This window comes from Sapajus apella, unplaced genomic scaffold, assembly GCF_009761245.1.
Source record: "Sapajus apella isolate SASKATOON/1434 unplaced genomic scaffold, GSC_monkey_1.0 scaffold125, whole genome shotgun sequence".
In the NCBI taxonomy this organism is placed as follows: domain Eukaryota; kingdom Metazoa; phylum Chordata; class Mammalia; order Primates; family Cebidae; genus Sapajus; species Sapajus apella.
Genome location: NW_022437065.1, coordinates 270,335 through 290,847, shown reverse-complemented (window position 1 = coordinate 290,847; position 20,513 = coordinate 270,335). Strand labels below are relative to the sequence as shown.

At 40.8% G+C, this 20,513-nt stretch overlaps 1 protein-coding gene across 2 annotated transcripts in view; it reads right to left on the bottom strand.

Moving 5' to 3' along the window:
* Window positions 1–2,244, bottom strand: part of LANCL3 (LanC like 3) — a 92,357-nt gene extending 90,113 nt beyond the window's left edge. For both annotated transcript variants that reach the window (XM_032261628.1, XM_032261629.1), the window contains exon 1: window positions 1,363–2,244. In XM_032261628.1, coding sequence (XP_032117519.1) covers window positions 1,363–1,935 — 573 coding nt within the window. In that variant the 5' untranslated portion in view covers window positions 1,936–2,244. The remainder of the gene's footprint in view (window positions 1–1,362) is intronic.
* Window positions 2,245–20,513: the final 18,269 nt, after the last annotated feature.

The following is a 20,513-nucleotide window of genomic DNA, read 5'->3' as shown; positions in this document are numbered from 1 at the left end:
ATGGAAAGAGGAAGAGGCAAGATTAAGGAAAGCAATTGGGAAAAAAAAAATGTTTTTTGAAAATCCCCGGCTGCCAGACTACAAGGCGAGGGGAGCAGATGCAAATGCAATGCAAATGATATGTAAATATCTCTGTGGCCTTCTAAAAGGTTTTCTACAATGGGAAGGGCATTTGAAAAACCGCTGGCAGTTAACAGTGACTCAGAAGCAGAGCGAATTATTTCAAGACAACTCTGACACAGACCTTCACTGCCCAGCTAACAGGGTGCACATTGTTTAGTAATCTTTTTTCTCACTTGAATCAGCCTCACCTGCTATAAATAATAAGAATTGAAAAACCCTGTCTGCCTCTGCAAAGGTTATCGAGGTTAATTACTCGCTTAAAACACTCTATATACCTGTAATTTTTCTTCAAACGCCTTTCTCACCTAAATAAAGCCGAGTTAAAAGTGTCCCTTCCTGCCTAGAGCAATACTTGGCTCCAGTGGATTATGAATGAAAGAGCCTCTCTCATTTCTAGTTACTATGATCCCTCAGAGTTTTGTTCTTTTTCCTACTCCACAGGAACTGGCATGTTCTGTTCTAATAACCACATGCTGATTTCAAAGTGAGTCCAGGAAAAACTCTGTATGTGAAAACCAACTCACTTTTTTTTTTAGGAGCCGCTGTCAAGTTGCTCACCAAGAAAAGCTGCCCGGTCAAGAAAGCTGTGGTCTTGCCCATCCTAAGCAAATATTCTTAAATGAAATAATGGACGTGCAACCACAATGGGGTACATTTCCGTCTACATTTATGTACTTTTAAAGGGGACACTCCTACCAGATACGCATTTAGTATGAGCCATGGGTTGAACTGAAGAGTAAGCAAGACAGTAAACACATCAGCCACACTGCTGAGCAGTTATACTTGGTTACAGACCCAGGGCTCCAGAAGCAACTTGCGTCCACATCGGCCCCCAAAAGTACCCTTACTTCCTGGCCCTGTAACATTCGAGGGTGCCTCAGCTTTTGACAGCAGAGTCCAAGGAAAGGAAATCCCTTCCATTTCTGAGGTTTTCATCTTACTTGAAAGGGCCACACTGCCATCCCCCAGAAAGCTGACAGGCATCTGCATCAAAACAGCGGCAGAGTGCAGAGACACCGAATCTCGACAAACCAGAGGCTGAGGACAGACAGGAAAGAAGACGGACAGAAGCAGGAGACAGACCTCAAGGGACTGAAGAAATACATGGCAGCGCCAGAGGAAGAGTAACAAAGAGAAGGAGAGCAACCCGGGGCAGTGCGGCTGGAGCCAGGGAGTCCCGGGAAGGGAGGCCGCCGGGCAGGCGGCGAGCGCCCTCCCGCAGCCGGGGTTACCTCTTACCTCCTGGGCGAGTTTCTGCTTGAGCACCAGCGCGGCACACAGGTAGCCCGCGCGGCCGACGAACAGCTCGTCCGAGCCGCACTCCAGGAAGGAGACCGGCGCGCAGACGGCGCACAGAGCCCGGAACTTGCCCAGCGGCTGCACGTAGTCGGACCGGCCCAGGGCGTGGTACACGAGCGTGGCCACAGCGTACACGCCCGCGCCCCCGAGCAGGAAGGCAGCGCGGGTGTCGGCGTCCGGCTCGCCCCACTCCTCAGCGCGGGCGCACGCGTCGATGAGGCGCTTAGCCGAGCGCAGGTAGCGCTCCCGGGCGGTGGCGAAGAGCGGGCTCTGCGAGACGTGGTAGAGCATATAGGCTACCCCGGCCACGCCGCCGTAAAGCCCCCCCTGGCAGCCGCTAGCCCCGGCCGTCGCGCCTCGGCCCTCGGCGCCGCCCCCGAGAGGGGGAAGCTCCTGGAGAATGCGCTCGATGGTGGCGGTGACCAAGGGCGCCACCGCCTCCTCACACTGGCCCGCCAGCAGGCTGCCCTGGTAGTCATCGAAGCGATTGGCGAAGCAGCGCTTGGAGTCCATGCTGTCGCCCGTGCCCCCTAGTGCTAGTGCGGAGCTAAGGACCGCTCGAGGTCGCGCCCTGCAGCCCCGCACACCACCTCCGGCTCTGAGGCGCTCACTCGGATGGCGGTGCCTGCGGCGGGGACGGAGCGAGAAGGGTGAGACGGGAGGTGACAAGAGGAGGCGGGCAAGGAGCGGATGGATGGCCAAGTGGGGCGCTGGGCTGCCGCGAGGCTCCCGAGCGGCCCCGGCGATCGCGGGGGATGCGTACAGTGCGCCCCCCTCTCAGAGGCCGCGCCCTCGCCGAACCCGCCCCCTCCTGCGCCGCCGCAGCTCGGCTGCCTCTCCAAGGGGCCGAGGCGATCTCTGGCAGGACCCACGCGGTGCCCCGCGCCACTCCTCCCGCTCCGCCCCCGGCTCCTCCCCTCCTGGCGGAAGGCCGGGGACGTGCGGGACACCGATCTGGAACGCCGAGACTCAGCATACACACACCTGGCGGCGGAGGTGACGATCTCCAGTCCCTTGGACACTGACAGTGTGGTCCTTGGCTTAGAACATCCTATAAGCATGTGAAAAACGCAGCATCTCCGGCTTCGCTCCAGACCTGCTGAATCCAAATCTGAATATTTAGCAAGGTCTCCAGGTGATTCGCATGCACATTAAAGTTTGAGGAGCCACTGAACTAGGCTTGAGTACCAGGAAAAACCTGGGCGCCGCCTTTGAAGTTTGTATTTCATCGTGGTCGCTTCGGAGTTCTCATTATGAATGCTTCAATCCCAAAAGCTGGGGCATTTGAGCACATCGTGTTGAATGCATTGAAAATGTGAAATACCCCATACGGAAACGTTTTTCCTAGCTCTGTTTTTCGGATTGTTTTCTTAGAGTACACAGGAGTAAAATCTCAAAGAAACACACCAGGTTAAAGCAAGGAAGGGGCATTCCCCTCCTGCGGTGCGTGCATTGTAAAGGCTCAATACATATCTAGGGGTCATTAACTACTTGATATTAGGATAAACGCTATGTGAGAATTTAACTAGGCATTATATATATATATATGTATATATATGGAGTTTCGCTCTTGTTACCCAGGCTGGAGTGCAACTGCGCGATCTCGGCTCACACCGACCTCCGCCTCCTGGGTTCAAGCAGTTCTCCTGCCTCAGCCTCCCGAGTAGGTGGGACTACAGGCGTGCACCACCACGCCCAGCTAATTTTTGTATTTTTAGTAGAGACGGGGTTTCACCACGTTGACCAGGATGGTCACGATTTCTTGGCCTCGAGATCCACCTGCCTCGGCCTCGCAAAGTGCTGGGATTATAGGCGTGAGCCACCGCGCCCGGCTAATTAGGCTTTTTATCTCCTCCTTGCTTCCCTTCTTTCCCAGGTTTGTTCTCTTCTGCTTTTGTCCCATGGGCATTATGAAGGGTCTACTGTGTGTCCTGAAACCTGCAAATAGATGGATGAACAAGATAGACATGGTCCCAGACCTCTGGGAGCTTACAATTCAGTAGGAAAAACAGAAAACGAACAATTATGCAAGCTAGTTGCCTTTCTTGTGCTCAGCTGTTTGAAATAATTCTGCCTTTCCCCAACTGTTGACTCTTGAAGACTAAAGACTTGGTCACGTCTCCCAGGAGTATTTGCATTTTGATAGGGACTGAGCAAGACACAGAAGAGTCAGTGGCTTATAGAACAGTTTCTGATTCTTTGTGGGGAGAGGAACTATTTCACTTACTTGAAAGGCCAGTTTGGAGGCATTCTTTTTTTTTTTTCCTCAGAAGTGTTAAATGTCACCGAAATTGGGAATCGGAAATTAAATTCCCTGCCCCTCCATCCTTACTTTATGTAGTCTGGGAAAGAACCTTAGTTTGCCAGCATGACTGCCAGGACTGACACGTCCACATATTTCAAGGACAGTATGGCCATCATCCCCCTTTGATCCTGCCAAAACAGGTTTATTTTTAATAATAATAATAATAATAATAATAATACAAAAAAGTCCACTTTAGGCAGGGAGCTCGATATGTTAAGGGAAGGAAAGGCATCAAAGAAGCAACAGGAATGTTGAGTTTCTTCTTGACACTTCCTTCCTTATCCCTCGACCATGACAGGCATTAGTGGTGACTTTTGTCCCCTCAGAGAAGGAAACATAAGATCCTTTACTGGCAGAAATGAAGCCTTATTCCACTTCATTCCTCCACACTTCATCACCTTGTCACGAATCTAGAGGCAACTCTATTAATTCTGACTCTGATTATTCTTCCAACCACTCCAGCCTGGAGGTAGCACCAGCAACAACAACAGGGATCTGCTAACTGTCTTCAAAATAGAACTGTATGTAAACACGTCTCCAGGAAAAGGCACTCTTCTGCTTTTTCCCAATTGTGTCATCTATTGCCCCAAAATGCTGTATAACAAGCAATCACAAAATCTTATAGCAGATGACAGTCAGTTTAATGTTCATGCATCTGGGATCTTGGCAGGGCTCATTCAGGTATCTGGAGGTGGGTTGGGTCTGGCTTGGGGAGAGTGAGGTGACTGGGCTCTGGCTCATGTCTCTTGTCTTTTAGCTGCCCAACGCCAGCAAGCTTGCCTGCCAGTGGCAGAGGGGCTAAAGCAAAAGCAGAGGCATGCGAGACTTCTGAGGGTGTGGGCTCAGGACACACACTTTTGTCTGCCTTAGTCTGCTGGCAAATCACATGAGGAAATATAGGGTGTTTTTGTTGAACGTCAAAGTTGCATGACAAAGGGTATGGATCCAGGGTTGGGTGAAGTATTAGGGTTCTTTGAAGCCCCACCTCCAATAGTCCTACACTTAATTGCATGCAGTGTAATGTATTTTAATATCATTACTCCACTAGGATATGCTCTGCATGAGGGTCGGGCTTTTTCTTGCATTTATTGACTGATAAATAACAGCCTAGGGTAGTCTCTGACTATTCTACTACTACTACTGCCACTACTACTATATGTAGGAGATATTTACTTAAAGCTAATGAATTAATAAGTGAATTACCATGAGAGAATTAAGGTACCCTGAAGTATACAATACAGAGTGAGGCCTTTTTTGAAACCTTAACCTGACTTGTTTAAACTCCTCCTATATTCTTGGATCCTTTTGCTCTTGTGAGCAGAAGAATGTAAACATTTTGCAGTTTCTGCTCTTATTTTGCCTGTTTCTCTACAAGATGCGGTGACCTCTGTACTCTACCTTGAATTCAGGGCCTTCACACCTTCTACTTTTGCCAACTCACCCTGTCTGGCAGCTTATATTTTTCAAATATGACCACGACAATATCTCCTCTGCCACATGTTCCTCTACAATCAATGTGACCTCGACATTCCTCTCATCAGGAGGCAGGTACAGGTAACCTCTTCTGGGTGGGCTTATATCTCATTTGTAACCAATAGAATGTGATGGAAATAACAGTGTGTGACATCCAAGGCTAAATTATAACAAGTAATGCAGCTTCCATCTTTAATGTTGCAGCACTCACATTTGGAGCCTTGTAAGAATCTGACTGCCCTGCAGCTGCCTTATTGGGAAGAAGCCCAGACAACATGAAGTGGCCACTTGGAAGTGCTTGGATTGACAGCTCCAAGACACCATCAGCTGACAGCTATGTGAGTAAACCACTTTGGATATATCCAGCCCAGTCAATCCTTCAGATTACCACCATCCCGTAACATTCCAGAATTCCTGACCCAAAAAATTATAAACAAAAATGTAGTTGTTATAAGCCTCTAATTTTAGGATAATTTGTTATGTAGCAAGGTAACTGGAATTTCCGGCTAGCTTCCTACAATCCAATGCTGTGGAAGTCCCCTCTAATCAACAGTCTACACTCAACAGGGTAATGAGCAGTTAGGAAGATAAATATTTTAGAGAAATCTGGAATACACAGATGTATGCACGAACCCAAAAAGTTGTGTTCCAAAATAACAATTCTAGTTGGATTCTTTAGAAGTAGTGATGACCCCACAAGAAATATGCAGTCTATACAAAATCTTGCTAAGGCCATTTATTTTACCCTTATCTGCAACATTTGTCCTGATAGTCACAGAGTTTCTCGCAGCATTTGCTGACAGGCAGCTCCCAACACATGTTCCTGTGATCTTGCTGAATTGCTCAGTTCCAAGTTCTTCTTCAGTATATCTTTATTATGCAGATTATGCAAAACTGTGGATGGAAGAGAGTATTAGTGGGTTCATCAAGTAAAAATTATGCAAAACTATCCAGAAAAGAAAGCATTAAAATCAGGGTTTCTCTTATGCAAATTGTTCCTATCTATGGTGAATATGGAAAAAAAAAAATCAGTAACTGTGTAACTGTCTGACCTTACCAATTAAGTTTTAATACATTTTATGGGATAATACATCTTAGAAATGCTTTCAAAAAGTTTTCCAATGCTTTGCTCAGAGGGTGCATCCTAGAAATGCTTCAGATAACTGAATAGTGCTTTGTTCATTGCTTATAGCATATTCTCTGTGGAGACTCATCCCTATTTTATTAGATTAACAACATAATTGGAAACATTTCCCTGGTTCTGCTCTTTCCTTAGCAATTTTCTCTCCTTGGAATACTCTTCAAAAAGTTTTCTCATGGCTTGCCTCTTCATTTCTCTCTCAATGAGGTTTTCTCCAACTTATTTGTTTAAAGTTACTACCATTACACCAACCCTTAGTATCTAACAACTATATATTTTACTTATTTATTTTGTTTCCCATCTATTTCTCTCCACTAAAATTTAATCCGCATAAGAACAGGAATTTTTGTCTGTGTCGTTTCCTCTTGTATCCTCAGCATGTAGATCTATGCCTGACACATGATATGTGCTCGGTAGATATTTATCAATGTCTGTGATGCTCTTCACAATGTCAAAATTTTCTATCCATCCTTGGCTGAGCTTTGCTGTCTGCCTTCCTGATCAGTTGCTTGATGATATTCTTCTGCCATAAGCAGCGATAAAAACGTGCACTCTAACATGGGACTTGATGCTCTTTATTGTCTTTTTTGCCCCTCTACTTCCAGTTTTATCAATTTAGAGCACTTTGTTAGCCTTATAGTCTAAGCATGATCTCCAGTACACATGTAATCCCAGAAGTCAAAGCCACCTGAAATAAGCAAACAAAGTGGCACTCTCCACTCCCCCTCAAGGAGGGGCAGCCCAGTTTGATTGGGTCACAATGGCCAAGAATGAGCAACGGTGCACACCCTAGCTTACTGGATATGAATAAAGTATATGTCACTTATACCCTTGGGTATTACAATGTGTATGTATGGATGAGTGATTTGAATGAACTATGATAAAACATTACTGTATGGGACACTGCTAAAACAGGTATTTCCTGTTGTAAACTAACGAATCTCTGTAAGGTACATTAAATTGGCAAGTGGGGATGTAGGTGTTCTTTACGTAGAGTAGATTGCTCAACTGGAAACATTTCACAGCCTCCTACATGTGGTCATTTCTAAGGTTATCACCAGCATTCAGAAAGGCAAGAGGGAAAGAGTGATTATATATTATTTGGTGTTATAGTTCAATGGCTATTAAATAACCTAGTAATAGCGTAGTATTGATAATCCATTAACATGTCTGCTTTTTGTCTTATGGTACACTAATGGTTTTCACTTGTATGTTCACAGTACTTCTTATTGTAAGTAGTTCCGATGTCAAAAATATAAGGTAGAAGTAATTGTTGTATACAATTTTTCGACACTTGCAAGAGGTGGTAGTGAAAAGAACAGATATGTTCCAAATAATTCATATTGATTATGACTCTGGAATGGCCATGGTCGCACTTAGCCAGCTGTTCTCAATATCAGATGACTGCTCAACAGGACTTGACCCAGCATTCTCATGAGATACAGTAAAGGGTGATAACCAGAAAAAAACAGGTTCTCAGTCCATAATCCAAAAGGTAGAAAAATCCGTTACCAAATGATTAAACAGAGCTATCTGCTTCAGGCTTGCAAGGATTAACGGAATCATGGACCTGGAGATCATCTTCAAGAGATCATCTCTTTATGCCTTTCCTTTAACAATAAGGAAACCGAGGTCCATGGAAATTATACAACAGGGGATGACTGAAATGTTGTAAAGAGGAGATTCATGGGATCATATCTGTGCTTTAGAAAGATGAATTTTCTGGAAAATTAAAGAACATATTTGAAAGGAGGAAGATATGTCAGAGTGGTAAGTAGAATAGCCAATAAATGAGGAAATCTGAACTAGGGCAATAGCAGGAAGGGTGTCGAGACTTTAAAGGAGTTAAGAGATCCTAAGTGAGCGGGTTTACAGGGTTTTATGAGCAACTGGATGTGGGAGTAAAGGAGGATAAAAGTCCAAGATGATGACTGACTGGTTTCTGTTCTGGACAATTGGGCCAACAAAGGTACTATCCACCACACCAAAGAATAAATGCAGTGGAATAGATATGAGGCACAAAGAAGAAGGAAAATAGCTAATTTAGTTTTAAAATCTGAGTGTGGCTTTACAGCCTTATGATGTAAAAAGAGAAACAATAAAACAATAAAATGTTAACAGTATGTCCTGAAGATTAAAAATTCAGTACAACTAGTTAAAGGAGGTTGATGGAGGTGACCTTTGGGAATTGGTTAATATAGGGATGGTATGGAGGAAGGCATGCAGCTAGACTTCAGAATGAGGAAGCTTGACTACCCAGCTTTCATTGCCTTCTACTACTATCAGCAACATCTTGAGTTTATTTTGAGAAACCACCATTCCCCATTCCTAGAACTCGTGATTTAAAAGAAGCTATACCACTTCCATGCCCCAAGGGAGAGCATATATCCCAGGTCTGCCTGAAGCAAAGCAATCCTCACCTTTCTTGGCTAAAACCATTGGGAAAGCTAAGATTGCTAATTTTTTTTTAGAAGGATTAAACCTATAGTTACTGCTGGCCCTCGTATGACTGCAAGGAGAAAGCATGCTGAGGATAAAGCCACACAGAGGAAAGCAGAACTCAGTAATAATAATTAAAAAAAAGTGTGGCATGCTATAACAAGACGTCTTAGAATAAAATAGAAAAATAAAATAATAAACCAATAAAACAAAAATTATAATAAAAAAAGAAAAAAAAAGTATGACAAAAAATGTGATTCAATGACATTATTAAAATGCCTGTATCTGGCTTTACCTGAAAGACTATTCAATTATTGAATCTAGCACATTTCTTCATTTACTTAAATGGGGGTCTGTCACTCGCAAAAGAAGGAGACCTGGAATAATTCAGGGGTTTTTGGCCATTTGAAGTAGTTTGCTATGATTCGATTAGAGGAGCTAGGTAGGCATGGATGGGAGCAAGAAAAATATTTGCTATAGTCACATTTGAGAGGATTACTGACAACAGAGGATTTCTATAAGCCTTTGAGCAATGAATGAGTGGACGAATTTAAATGAGACTTGATGTTAAATTCCTGCTCCACCAATCCTGACTGTGTGACCTTGGGAAGGTTATTTAACCTTCCTAAGCCTTGGTTCTCTCATCTGTAAATTGGTAAAGACAATGGAATCTTTATCTTAGCATGGTTAGGGTAATGCCTATAAAGGGTTTAACTTGATGCCTAGCTCTGAATAAATGTTAGCATTTGTCCAAAATTATTATTATTATGTATGTAGTTGCTTTGAGAAGTGGATTATCACTGCCTGCTTACCACCTAGCCTCTTGCATTTTCCTCTTTTTCTAAGTTGGTTTTCCTTAGAAAAGAGTCATAGATTTTTGGTTTGTTGTGTGTGTTTGTTTGTTTTGCTTATTCTTTCTCAATAAATAAAATGTGTTCCATTACAAGCCTAGAGATTTTTTTAGTGTGACAAATTCAACTTCTAAGGTGAAAAAAGAAATCATGTTGTGTTTTTCAGCTTTTATGTGATCACCGGTAATAAAGATTCAAGTTGACAAATTCTGTTGCTGATGCATGAAACAGAATAAAGTTAATCTTATCAAGGCTATCTGGTTCTGCAGCGATAAGAGTAAACAGGGAAGTAAAAGCATGTGACAGAAAGCTATGTGGGTGAGCAGATCTGCAAAGGGAGGATAAGCAGACAGTATCTGAGGGGGGACTCTTAGTTGTTTCCAATCTTTTAGGTTCTATGGAAGTTTCCCACAGTTTCTCTTTCCCAAGCTCTCACAACTATGGTGGAAAAAGCCTCTTTAAGATGTCCTGGAAAATTTAGTTATTTGAGCTGCTTCTGGAAGGACTGAACAAGAAATTTGCTTTATTTTTGGCTAGTAGGTATACAACCAAACTTAGTTTAAAAAGAAAATGAGTGTCTTCAGCTTCTAATTATATTTTCTCTTTCAATTAAGATGGTCTAGAAAATTATTAATAGTATATTTCTGTATGTCATGCAAATTGGTGACTTATTCATATTTACTTGAAATTCACAATTAGAACCTCCACATAACTGAATCTCCAGGGCACCACTACTCAGTAAAATTGGTTTTTATTTAGATAGTGACTTTCAGCACTCCCTTCCCACCTAGCTTATTTGGTCAAGAGTCTGCAAATCTGAATTTTGAGTTTTGCATGAGACATACAAAATTTGAATTCAGACATGGAGTACTAGTGATGCAGAGGTGCTAAGTAGGTAAGTAAATATAAATGGTGATTTTAAAGGCATTCAAAAGATCAAGTCTTTCAAGAAAGGAAACCTGGAGATAAGTCAATGGAATAGAACATTGTAACAGTCTAATAATTTCCTGCTTCCAGAAAAATGTTGTGAAAGGATAAAGAGATTTATTTTGTCTCAATATTTATTTTTAAATCTGAAGTCTATTATCTCTCATAATGGTTTTATTTCATTTCCCAAATGATTAAATATAAATAAAGTGAGACCATTTACTTAATACAAGCTGACCCTGGTTTCTGATGAAGGCTAAATATACAGCCCAAAAAAGTGAGATGTGAAGTGTGAGGCTGGCTAACAAGTTACTATCCAGACATCTCCTACTTTTCCCAGTTAATCAAAACAGCATGAGGCCTATTAATTTCCTATGGGTAAAACCAAAAATAAAGAGGAGGATTTGCTTTCCTGGGAATTATATTTGCATATATTCTCATTATTATTTTTAAATTCCTCTTTTTCCTAAACTATTTGGGAGAAAAATGCACTGAATCTTAGATATATATACTCCTAGATTTATAAAGTATTAAAGTATCATCTTATATTATCTACCACTCAAAGCAGGGATTTCTTTGTATTAGGATTAGATTTAGCTGCATCAAAAATAAAAATACAAAAATATTCTAAGCACGGTAGTTTATTTCTCTATTCTATTAAAAAGGCCCAAGGTACAGAGAGTGACATCATAAAATGGCACAGTGGGAAGCCTTGGATCCTCCTTCCTACCATGGAGACAGATTGGGCAATAAAACGTGGACCAACTCCCTCTGTGAGAAATCTAGAAACCAGTTAAGGGGCTCCTGCGCTCCAGACAAGTACAAACCGCATCACATCAGGTCCTATATGAAAATTCATGGCACTCATACTGCAGTCTCTCCCCCAATACAGCACATGTTTGGGAGAAAACTCGAAGCTTCCAGTTTCTGGCTTCTGCCTATGGAGGGAAATAAAAGACTGGGCTGTACTTCTAAGTTTTTACTTTCCAGGGAGCTGGATGAGGGACTGGCTTTTGTACACCTGTCTGGGAGTACTAACAGGAACAGGTGCATTCTAAATACCTGGGGGGTGAGGGGGCTGACAACAGAAAAGAGCTGTCATCATGCTGCTGCTACCCAGGACTCATGCTACAGCAGACAGAGGTCAACAGAGGTTGGCAGTTTCTTTTTCATGGAGAAATAGAAGAGTACAGCATGTGTTCAATATCTGGCTTTTCATGGGCTGCCTGAGGTACCGGTTTCTGTCCAGTTCGATGTGGGGAGCTGACAGAACCCAGTGTACTTTAGATACCTGTGGTTCCACTGAGAGTAAAAAAGGGCTAGACTGTATGGTCATGTTTCTGCTTCAGATGACCTGTGGTAAAACAAAAAAACCACAGAAGGAGCAAGAGATTACAAGCTCCTTAAAATAAGAAACTGGCAAATCCCTCTAATTAGAAATCTGCACACATGTCTAGAGAAGACACAGTCACATAAAAGACTTGAGAAGCCCCCAGAATCTCTAGCCAGGCTTATTGGTTAAGATATTTCTATGTGTAAAGCTAATCCTTGAAACTGGGAGAGGTGGCTGATTTTTCAAATACACAGATACCAACAAAAAATCACAAAAAGTACAAGACATAGGGAAAAATGGTCCAATGAAAAGAAAAAAAAAGAAACTCCAGAAATTGATCTTAAAGAAACAGATAGTTATGAATTACCTAAAAATGAATTCAAAATACCTGTCATAAAGATTTTTAGTGAGCTCAGAAAAATGATGCATGAACAAAATGACAGTTTCAAAATAGAAATTTTTTTGAAAAAACAATGAAGGAGAAATTTTTGGAGCTGAAGAATGCAATAACTACGATGATAAAAAAAAAAATCACTAGAAGGGCTCAACAGCTGACTTGATCAGGCAGAAAAAAAAAGAATCCAAGCACTCAAAATGGATAATCTGAAATTAAGCAATAAGAGGAACAAAAAGAAAAATGAATGAAAAAGAATGAACAAAATCTAAGGGTCTTATGGGACATCATCAAACAGACCACTATATGGATTATGGAAGTTGCAAAGGGGAAAGAGAAAGAAAAGGAAAAACAGTTTATTTAGAAATTAATGGCCCCAACATTTCCAAATCCAGAGAAGAGAAAAGACATCCAGATTCCAGAAGCCAGTGGTTACCAAAAAAGATGAATCCAAAGAAATCCATGTAAGATACATTATAATTAAATTGTCAAAGTCAAAGAGAGAATTTTGAAAGCAAGACAAAAGTGATTTGTCCCACATAAATGAACCTCAATAAGACTCAGAGGATTTCTCAGTAGAAACCTTGCTGGCCATAAGGATTGGGATGATATATGTACAAAGTGCTGAAAGGGGAAAAAAACTTGCCAACCAAAATACTATGTTTAGCAAAACATTTCTTCAAAAATGAAGGAGAGGTAAAGACATTCCAAAACAAATAAAAGCTGAGAGAGTTCCTCCCCTCTATACCTGCCTCACAAGAAATGCTAAATGGAGTCATTAAAGTTGAAATGAAAAAAGCTAAAGAGCAAAATGAAAGCATATAAAAGTACAAAGCTATCTGGTACAGGTGAATATAGATAAATACACAATACTGTAATACTGTATTGGTGGTACACAAGTCACTTTTAATTCTTCTATGGAAGTTATAAGACAGAAGTATAAAAATAACTAAAATATTAAATACGTTAATGAATAAAAATATTTAACCAAAACAAGATTCCATGATATGCTTTCTACAAGAGACCTACTTTATATTTAAAGACACACATAGGCTGAAAGTGAAAGGATGGAGAAAAGATATTTCATACAAAAGATTATTAAAATGAAAACACAACATACAGAAACTTACGGGATTCAGCAAAAGCAATACTAAGAGATGCTTAAAGAAAAATATAGCTGAATTAAATGTAAAAGAATTTAGTTGAGCAAAGAACTATTCATGAATTGGGCAATCTCCTGAGTCAGAGTAGACTCAGATACTCCAGCGTGGCCAGATGGTGGAAGAAGATTTATGGACAGAGAAAGGAAAGTGACATATAGGAAACTGAAGTGAGGTACAGAAACAGTCAGCTTGGTTACAGCTCATAGTTTGCCTTATTTGAACATGATTTTGAACAATTGGCCACGTTTGATTGGCCAAAACTTGGTGATCAGCACCAAAGTAGGCTATGATCTGTATACAACTCCATTTAGGTTATACTTTATGATGTGCAGAGAAATCTTTAGGCTGAACTTAAAATATGTAAGGAGGCAGCTTTAGGATAAACTTCAGTTAACAGAGATAAGTTGATAACAATACATGAATACATTAAAAATGAAGAAATATCTCAAATAAACAATCTCTCTACACCTAAAGGGATTAGAAAAAGAAGGATAAACTAAGCCCAAAGTTAGCAGGAAGAAAGAAATAACAAAGATTAGACCAGGAATACATAAAATAGAGAATAAAAACAATATGAAAAATCAATGAAAAAAGATTTGGTGTTTTTAAAAGATCAAGAAAATTGGCAACTTTGAACTTGACTAAGTAAGAAAAAAGACACAAGATTCAAATAAATAAAATCAGAAAACAATGAGATGGTGTTACAACTGATGCTATGGAAATAAAAGATTGTAAGAGACTACTGTGAACAATTATACACCAGATCCAGGAGATTTAAGTTTATCTTGAAACCTCATGAGACAAAATCACCCAACTCACGGGTATGTGAGAGTAAACCCATGGCTGGGCTCAGCTTTAAAAGGTCTTATGTGAGATCCCTTGGGGAACAGAGCTCCATCAAAGCCAATCCAAAAGGCCTATGTAGAAATAATTATTCTTGCTGCACTTTATGCAAATAATCAGGCCAAGTAAAAGACTAATGTCTATTTTACAAACCACCAGTCCTATGATGATTTCCTTTTTAACAAACATGAGGACTGGAGAGACAGAAATTATGTTCCAAAACTTATCATACATTTGTCATTAAATTCTAAATCCTCTAGTAGTTTTTAAGTTTTTGCCTACATTTTAGACTAACCCTGCTTGTTCCAGTGAACCAACCAGCAACCTGTGGCTGCAGCTCAGAAAGAACAAGAGGGATGGATAATGTAAAAATCTGGATCGATATTCTAGTTCTGAGCAATTATCCTGCAAATCTTGCCAGGCTATTGGAATCAATATAATGCCTATCACTTAGAGCTTTCCTTTTCAGAAAGTAAGATGAAGGAAGCTAACCAAAGACAAACACCATGCACCCAAATCCTAGCAAGCATAACTATAGCCATGAGTTTTTTTGGGTGTGTCACTGGACATCCTTTTCTCTCTCCCTTGCTGGAGGAGTACTGAGTTCCACAGTTTCATCTTATCATTCAGCTTATGATAAGGAGTCCATGAAACACCCCCATGACATATATTTTGTCCCAAACTAATTCCAAGCTTTGGATCAAAGCCCTAGGAAAGAAAACTGGATCTAAGGGATCCAGAGGCAGACGACAACAGAGGTTAAAAGTGTAAAGACACCTACACACGTATGTTCATAGCAGCACTGTTTACAATAGCAAAGACCTGGAACCAACCCAAATGCCCATCGACAAAAGACTGGACAAGGAAAATGTGGCACATATACACCATGGAATACTATGCAGCCATAAAAATGTTGAGTTCATGTCCTTTGTAGGGACATGGATGAACCTGGAAACCATAATTCTCAGCAAACTGACACAAGAACATAAAATCAAACACCGCATGTTCTCACTCATAGGCGGGTATTGAACAATGAGAATACATGGACACAGGGAGGGGAGCATCACACACTGGGGTCTCTTGGGGGGAAATAGAGGAGGGACAGCGGGAGATGTGGAGGTCAGGGAGGGATAAAATGGGGAGAAATGCCAGATGTAGGTGATTGGAGGATGGAGGCAGCAAACCACATTGCCATGTGTATACCTATGCAACAATCCTGCGTGATCTGCACATGTACCCCAGAACCTAAAGGCAATACAAAAATTTTAAAAAGGCACAGTGCAGGTGAGTGTGGCTGATTTCTGCCAATTAAGCCAAGCCCAAGCTTCCCGTTTCATGGATAAAGGCCACATTAGTATCCACGGCATAAATGAGGTATAGGAAATTCAAGGCTAGTGACAGCAGGGAAGATAGGTCATATGTGGGAAAGAGTGGATGATTCCCACCCATTAGACCCCCTGCCTCATGGGTGTGAGCCACTTTTACACTCATGGCCACACCTGCCAAGGTTGACCGGATATGGGGATGCAAGGACAGAAGAGGAAAACAGGATGCTCTTCCCTCTCTCACTCAGGTATCCTGGGTATCTGTTAGGCACAGAAGGGAACCAGGGATGCCTGTTCCCCTCTTTCTAGATAGGTAGTCATTCATCTTCCTCCAGTCTGTACCCCTTTCCATTGCATCTTGAACCCCTGTGACTTCTTTGGAAAAAAAAAAAGAAAGCAATTAAAAACAAAACAAGCTTTTTTTTTTTTTCTTTTATCCTCCTCTGTCATCTCTTTACTGTTAGCTAATTGTGTCCCTGTACTATGGAACACTTCCCTCAGATGCATCCTCCAAACTGGAAAGAGTTAATTTTCCAAACTTTAAACTGGTTGGCTTGGGGTCGTGCTCGGGGAAGGGAAACCCAGAAGTCCAACATGCCAGTAAAAGGGTAAGGTTTTTTACCAGCCGGGCATTTGGCCTCCCTGTCGCCATGCAAACTCATAAAAGGCCTTAGAAGTTCTGAGCTATCGTTTCCCTTCCCCTGTACAATGGCATGATCTCACCTCACTGCAACATCGATCTCCGAAGTTCACGCAATTTTCGCCTCAGCCTTCGGAGTAGCTGGGATTACAGGCACACAACACCACACCCGGTTAATATTTTGTATTTTTAGCTGAGACCAGGTTTTACTATGTTGGCCAGACTTGTCTTGAACTCCTGACCCCGTGACCTGCCCGCCTCAGCCTCTCAAAGTGCTGGGATTACAGGCATGAGCCACCCCAACCGGCAAATGCATGTTTTCTAATAACCCACTTTGTCTGTTGTTGCCTTCAGGCCATCAAACTCCAAAGGATCATGAAACCAGAGCCTCTGACAATGGCCCCTTTTGCTGGGAACATTTAGATAGGCCTCTGAGGGAAATCTGACTGCAACCTCTGTCAGCAGGAAGCAGTTAAGTTTGGTCTTTAACAGGAGTTAGATGTACTCGTTTAGAGTGGGTAATGACACAGCCAAGTGAGAGGACATCCCCTAGGGAAACACCAAACAGCTTGCACACTGGAGTGGCGACACAGGAGTTCGAGGCCTTTGCAGCAGGGAGGAGCCTGTCCCCACCTCTTCCTGTGTGGAATCTGGGATTCAAACAGCATGAGGTGGGAAGTGCACCGGCAGGAACACTTCCTTGTGGCCTTGTGGAGAGTCCCTGTTCCCCTCCTTTTCCCTTTTCACCCAATAAAGCCCTGCTTTACTCACTCTTCAAACCATCTGTGAGCCTGAATTTTCATGGCTGTGGAAGGGACAAAGAGCCCGTCTTTAGCTGAACAAAGGAAAAGTCCTGCAACACTGAGAGCAGCTACCGGTGGCAGGTCATATGATTGTGTGCTATGTTCAGGTATTGTAACATTGCTTAGCATTCCTCAGACCTTAAATCACTGTCAAGGATTAAAAACTGTGATGATGACTGGAAATATCTATTCCACATCCAAAATAATCTATTTAGAATTGCTTCCCGATTTCACCATGTCTCTATCAAAAATCAGTGCTTTTAGTTCCTTCCAAATTATCACTTTGGCCTCCAATCCAATGTATTCCTGAATTATGCTGTAGAGAAAAATGCAGTTTCCTCCATGTGGGTCTCCCTCCTTAAGATTTTCTTCCTCACATTTTAAAAAGCTGTAACATTTAGAAAAAGACAATTGTTTGTAAATGAATCCAGGTGCACAATTGTCCAAACCACGAAAATAACTTCCTAAACCATTATTCATTGATAAATATATTGATCAAATCAATGTAAGTATTTCAGTTGATCAGTTTGTCTGCGAAGAGTTTGGCCACAAAATGAAAAATCACATTCAGCTTATTCATTTGTTATAAATGCAAAAGGAGCAATGGAAACAGGAATCACAATATTCTATGCAAAACCAGAAGCCTACTTCATTTTTTTCCCAGAGACACTCGTTTTAGACTATGGAGCTAGGATTTTTCTAGCCATGTTATTAAATATAATTGTTTAGATTACATTCCAAATTACAGCAGTTCATTGGAGTAAGCCTGTGTATGGGACACTTGGCATCATCATAAAGCTGAATGATGTAGAATATCCTTCAGACTCTTTGTAAAAGAGTACTGTTTGGTCAAATGAACACACTGGTAGTAATATAATATTAGAACTATTTTTATAAACTCACAACTCAACATTTCGTAATAGGTTCAATAATATCTTACAAAACTATGGTGTGTTCACATGTGTGTTGAATGCATACATTTGCCTATACATATTAGGCTTTGATCACTAATGTTAAAACCAGCTAAACTTTGGACTTTTATGTGAATTGTGGTATGAATATATATGTATGGGTGTGTGTATACATACATATATATATATGTATGTATTATTCTTAAGAGCTGTGGTTTTAACATAGAATTAACAACCTGCATTTCTTTCCTTTCTTTTTTTTTTTTTTTTCTTTTTTTTGAGATGGAGTCTCACTCTGTCACCCACGGTGCAGTGCAATGGCACAATCTTGGCTCATTGCAATCTCTGCCTCCGGGGTTCAAGTCATTCTCCTACCTCAGCCTCCTGAGTACCTGGGTTTACAGGCACACATCATCACGCCTAGCTCATTTTTGTACTTTTAGTAGAGATGTGGTTTCACCATCTTGGCCAGGCTGGTCTTGAACTCCTGATCTTGTGATCCACTCACCTCTGCCTCCCAAAGTGCTGGTATTACAGGTGTGAGCCACTGGGCCTGACCAACAACCTGTATTTCAAAATTGAGGTTAAAATTGTGACAATATGTCTGTAAATAATACTAATACTGCAAATTTTTGCCTGCTTTTCCAGTGTTGGGCATTAGCCAGGTAAAGTGGGCATTACTGAGAACATGGCTTTTAGCTAGTTATATGTGTATGTGTACAGTACTCTGTGAATTGATAATTCTGTAATGTGAATTGATAATTCTGTAAAAGATGCAAATTTTGCATTAGAGACCAAGGAATAAGACTAAAACAGCACTAGTGGACAACTGAGATTATTGATTATTCCACATTATTCATATCCATAATATGAAGTGATTCTGGAATTTTTTTGCTAGCTACTGGAAAATAAGCTTAGATTAATGACAGCTTATTGAATGCATCTACAAAATTCCATCAATAGGAAAGTAAGAGCAGTCTTTTTTAATTAAATTAAAGGATATGACACAGTGCCATTTACCTGCCCTCAAAGTTTTATTACTTGAACAACACACAAAATTGCCAAGATTTTAGCAATTTGTGAAGTCCTCTAACTTTACACTAGAGAGTGTCATTTGTACCTAAACCACCTTATAAAATAGAGCTGCCTTTGCTCAACTATTTTCTAAATATTGCAATCCATTTATATTTGTGAATTGGAACAATGGACCAGATGATAAATATCCATACAAGGAGACAAGAATACTGTTATAGTTTTGTGGAATTTATCTATACCAGAAAATAGAATGAATATTCCAGAAACATGAAAAATACTAGCCTGACACTGTTCATTCTTACTTTTTCAGAACTTGTATAAATCATTTGTTCTCTTTTTGCCTCAAGTTCTTTATTAATAACAGTCGTGCAGGGCTATATCCTGTCTGAGATACTGTGATCAAATTATTATGTATCCAGGGATTTTAGCCCTTGGCTGAGAATCATTATCAATGGCAGGAATTTTGATTCAGCAGGCTTGGGGTAGAACCTTGGCATATATACTTTTAAGATGGGCCACAAGCGATTCTGATATTCAGCCAAGGTATGGAATAATTCTTCTATGCTTTTTGATTCGAAGAACAAAATGGAAATGTTTTAAGTCTACATCATTTCTTATGCCTTAGCTACATTTTATATCTTGCTGAGAAAAAGTGTCAGTGGGTGTAGCAGTGGCAAAATTGCTGCAGTGTATATCATTATAAGACCAGATATGTGCATTGTTACTTGTAGAAAAAGGTGATCAAAATGAGTAGTGTATTAATCAAGGTTGTCCAGAAAGAAAAGAAAATATTAGGAATATATATATATATATGGAGAGAGAGAGAGAGAGAGAGAGAGAGAGAGAGAGAGAGAGAGAGAGGTGGGATATATAGAATAATAGGAAATAAGATTTATGTACATAGAAATAATAGGATACATATGTGTGTGTGTATATATATACATATATATACACATACACACACACGCACACACACATATATATATATATATATATATATATATATATATATATATATATAGGGGGGGAGAGAGAGAGAGAGAGAGAGAAATTTTAAGGAATTGGTTTATAAAACTGTGGGATTGGCTAATCCAAAGTCTGCAGAGCTGGTTGTGGGGTACAAATTCAGGCAAAAGTTGATGTTGCAGTCTTGATTCTAATGGCTGGAAACTCAGATTCCTGCGTTTCAGTCTGGAGGGAGAATTCTGTCTTCTTCGGAGAACTTTTGTCTTTTTCCTAAAGGCCTTCAACTAATTGGATGATGCTCACCCATCCTATGGAGGGTAAATCTGATTTATTCAAAGTCTACTGATATAAAATGTTATATCACAACTACAAAATACCGCCACAGCAACATCTAGACTGTTTGACCAAATAATTTGGCACCATAACCTAGCCAAGTTGACACAGAAAATTAACCATCACAGAAAGTAAACTTACCAAGAGCTAATAAAAGCAAAATATTTCCAAAGTGGGTCGGATCAGAGTGAAAATGATTAGGTATCTGA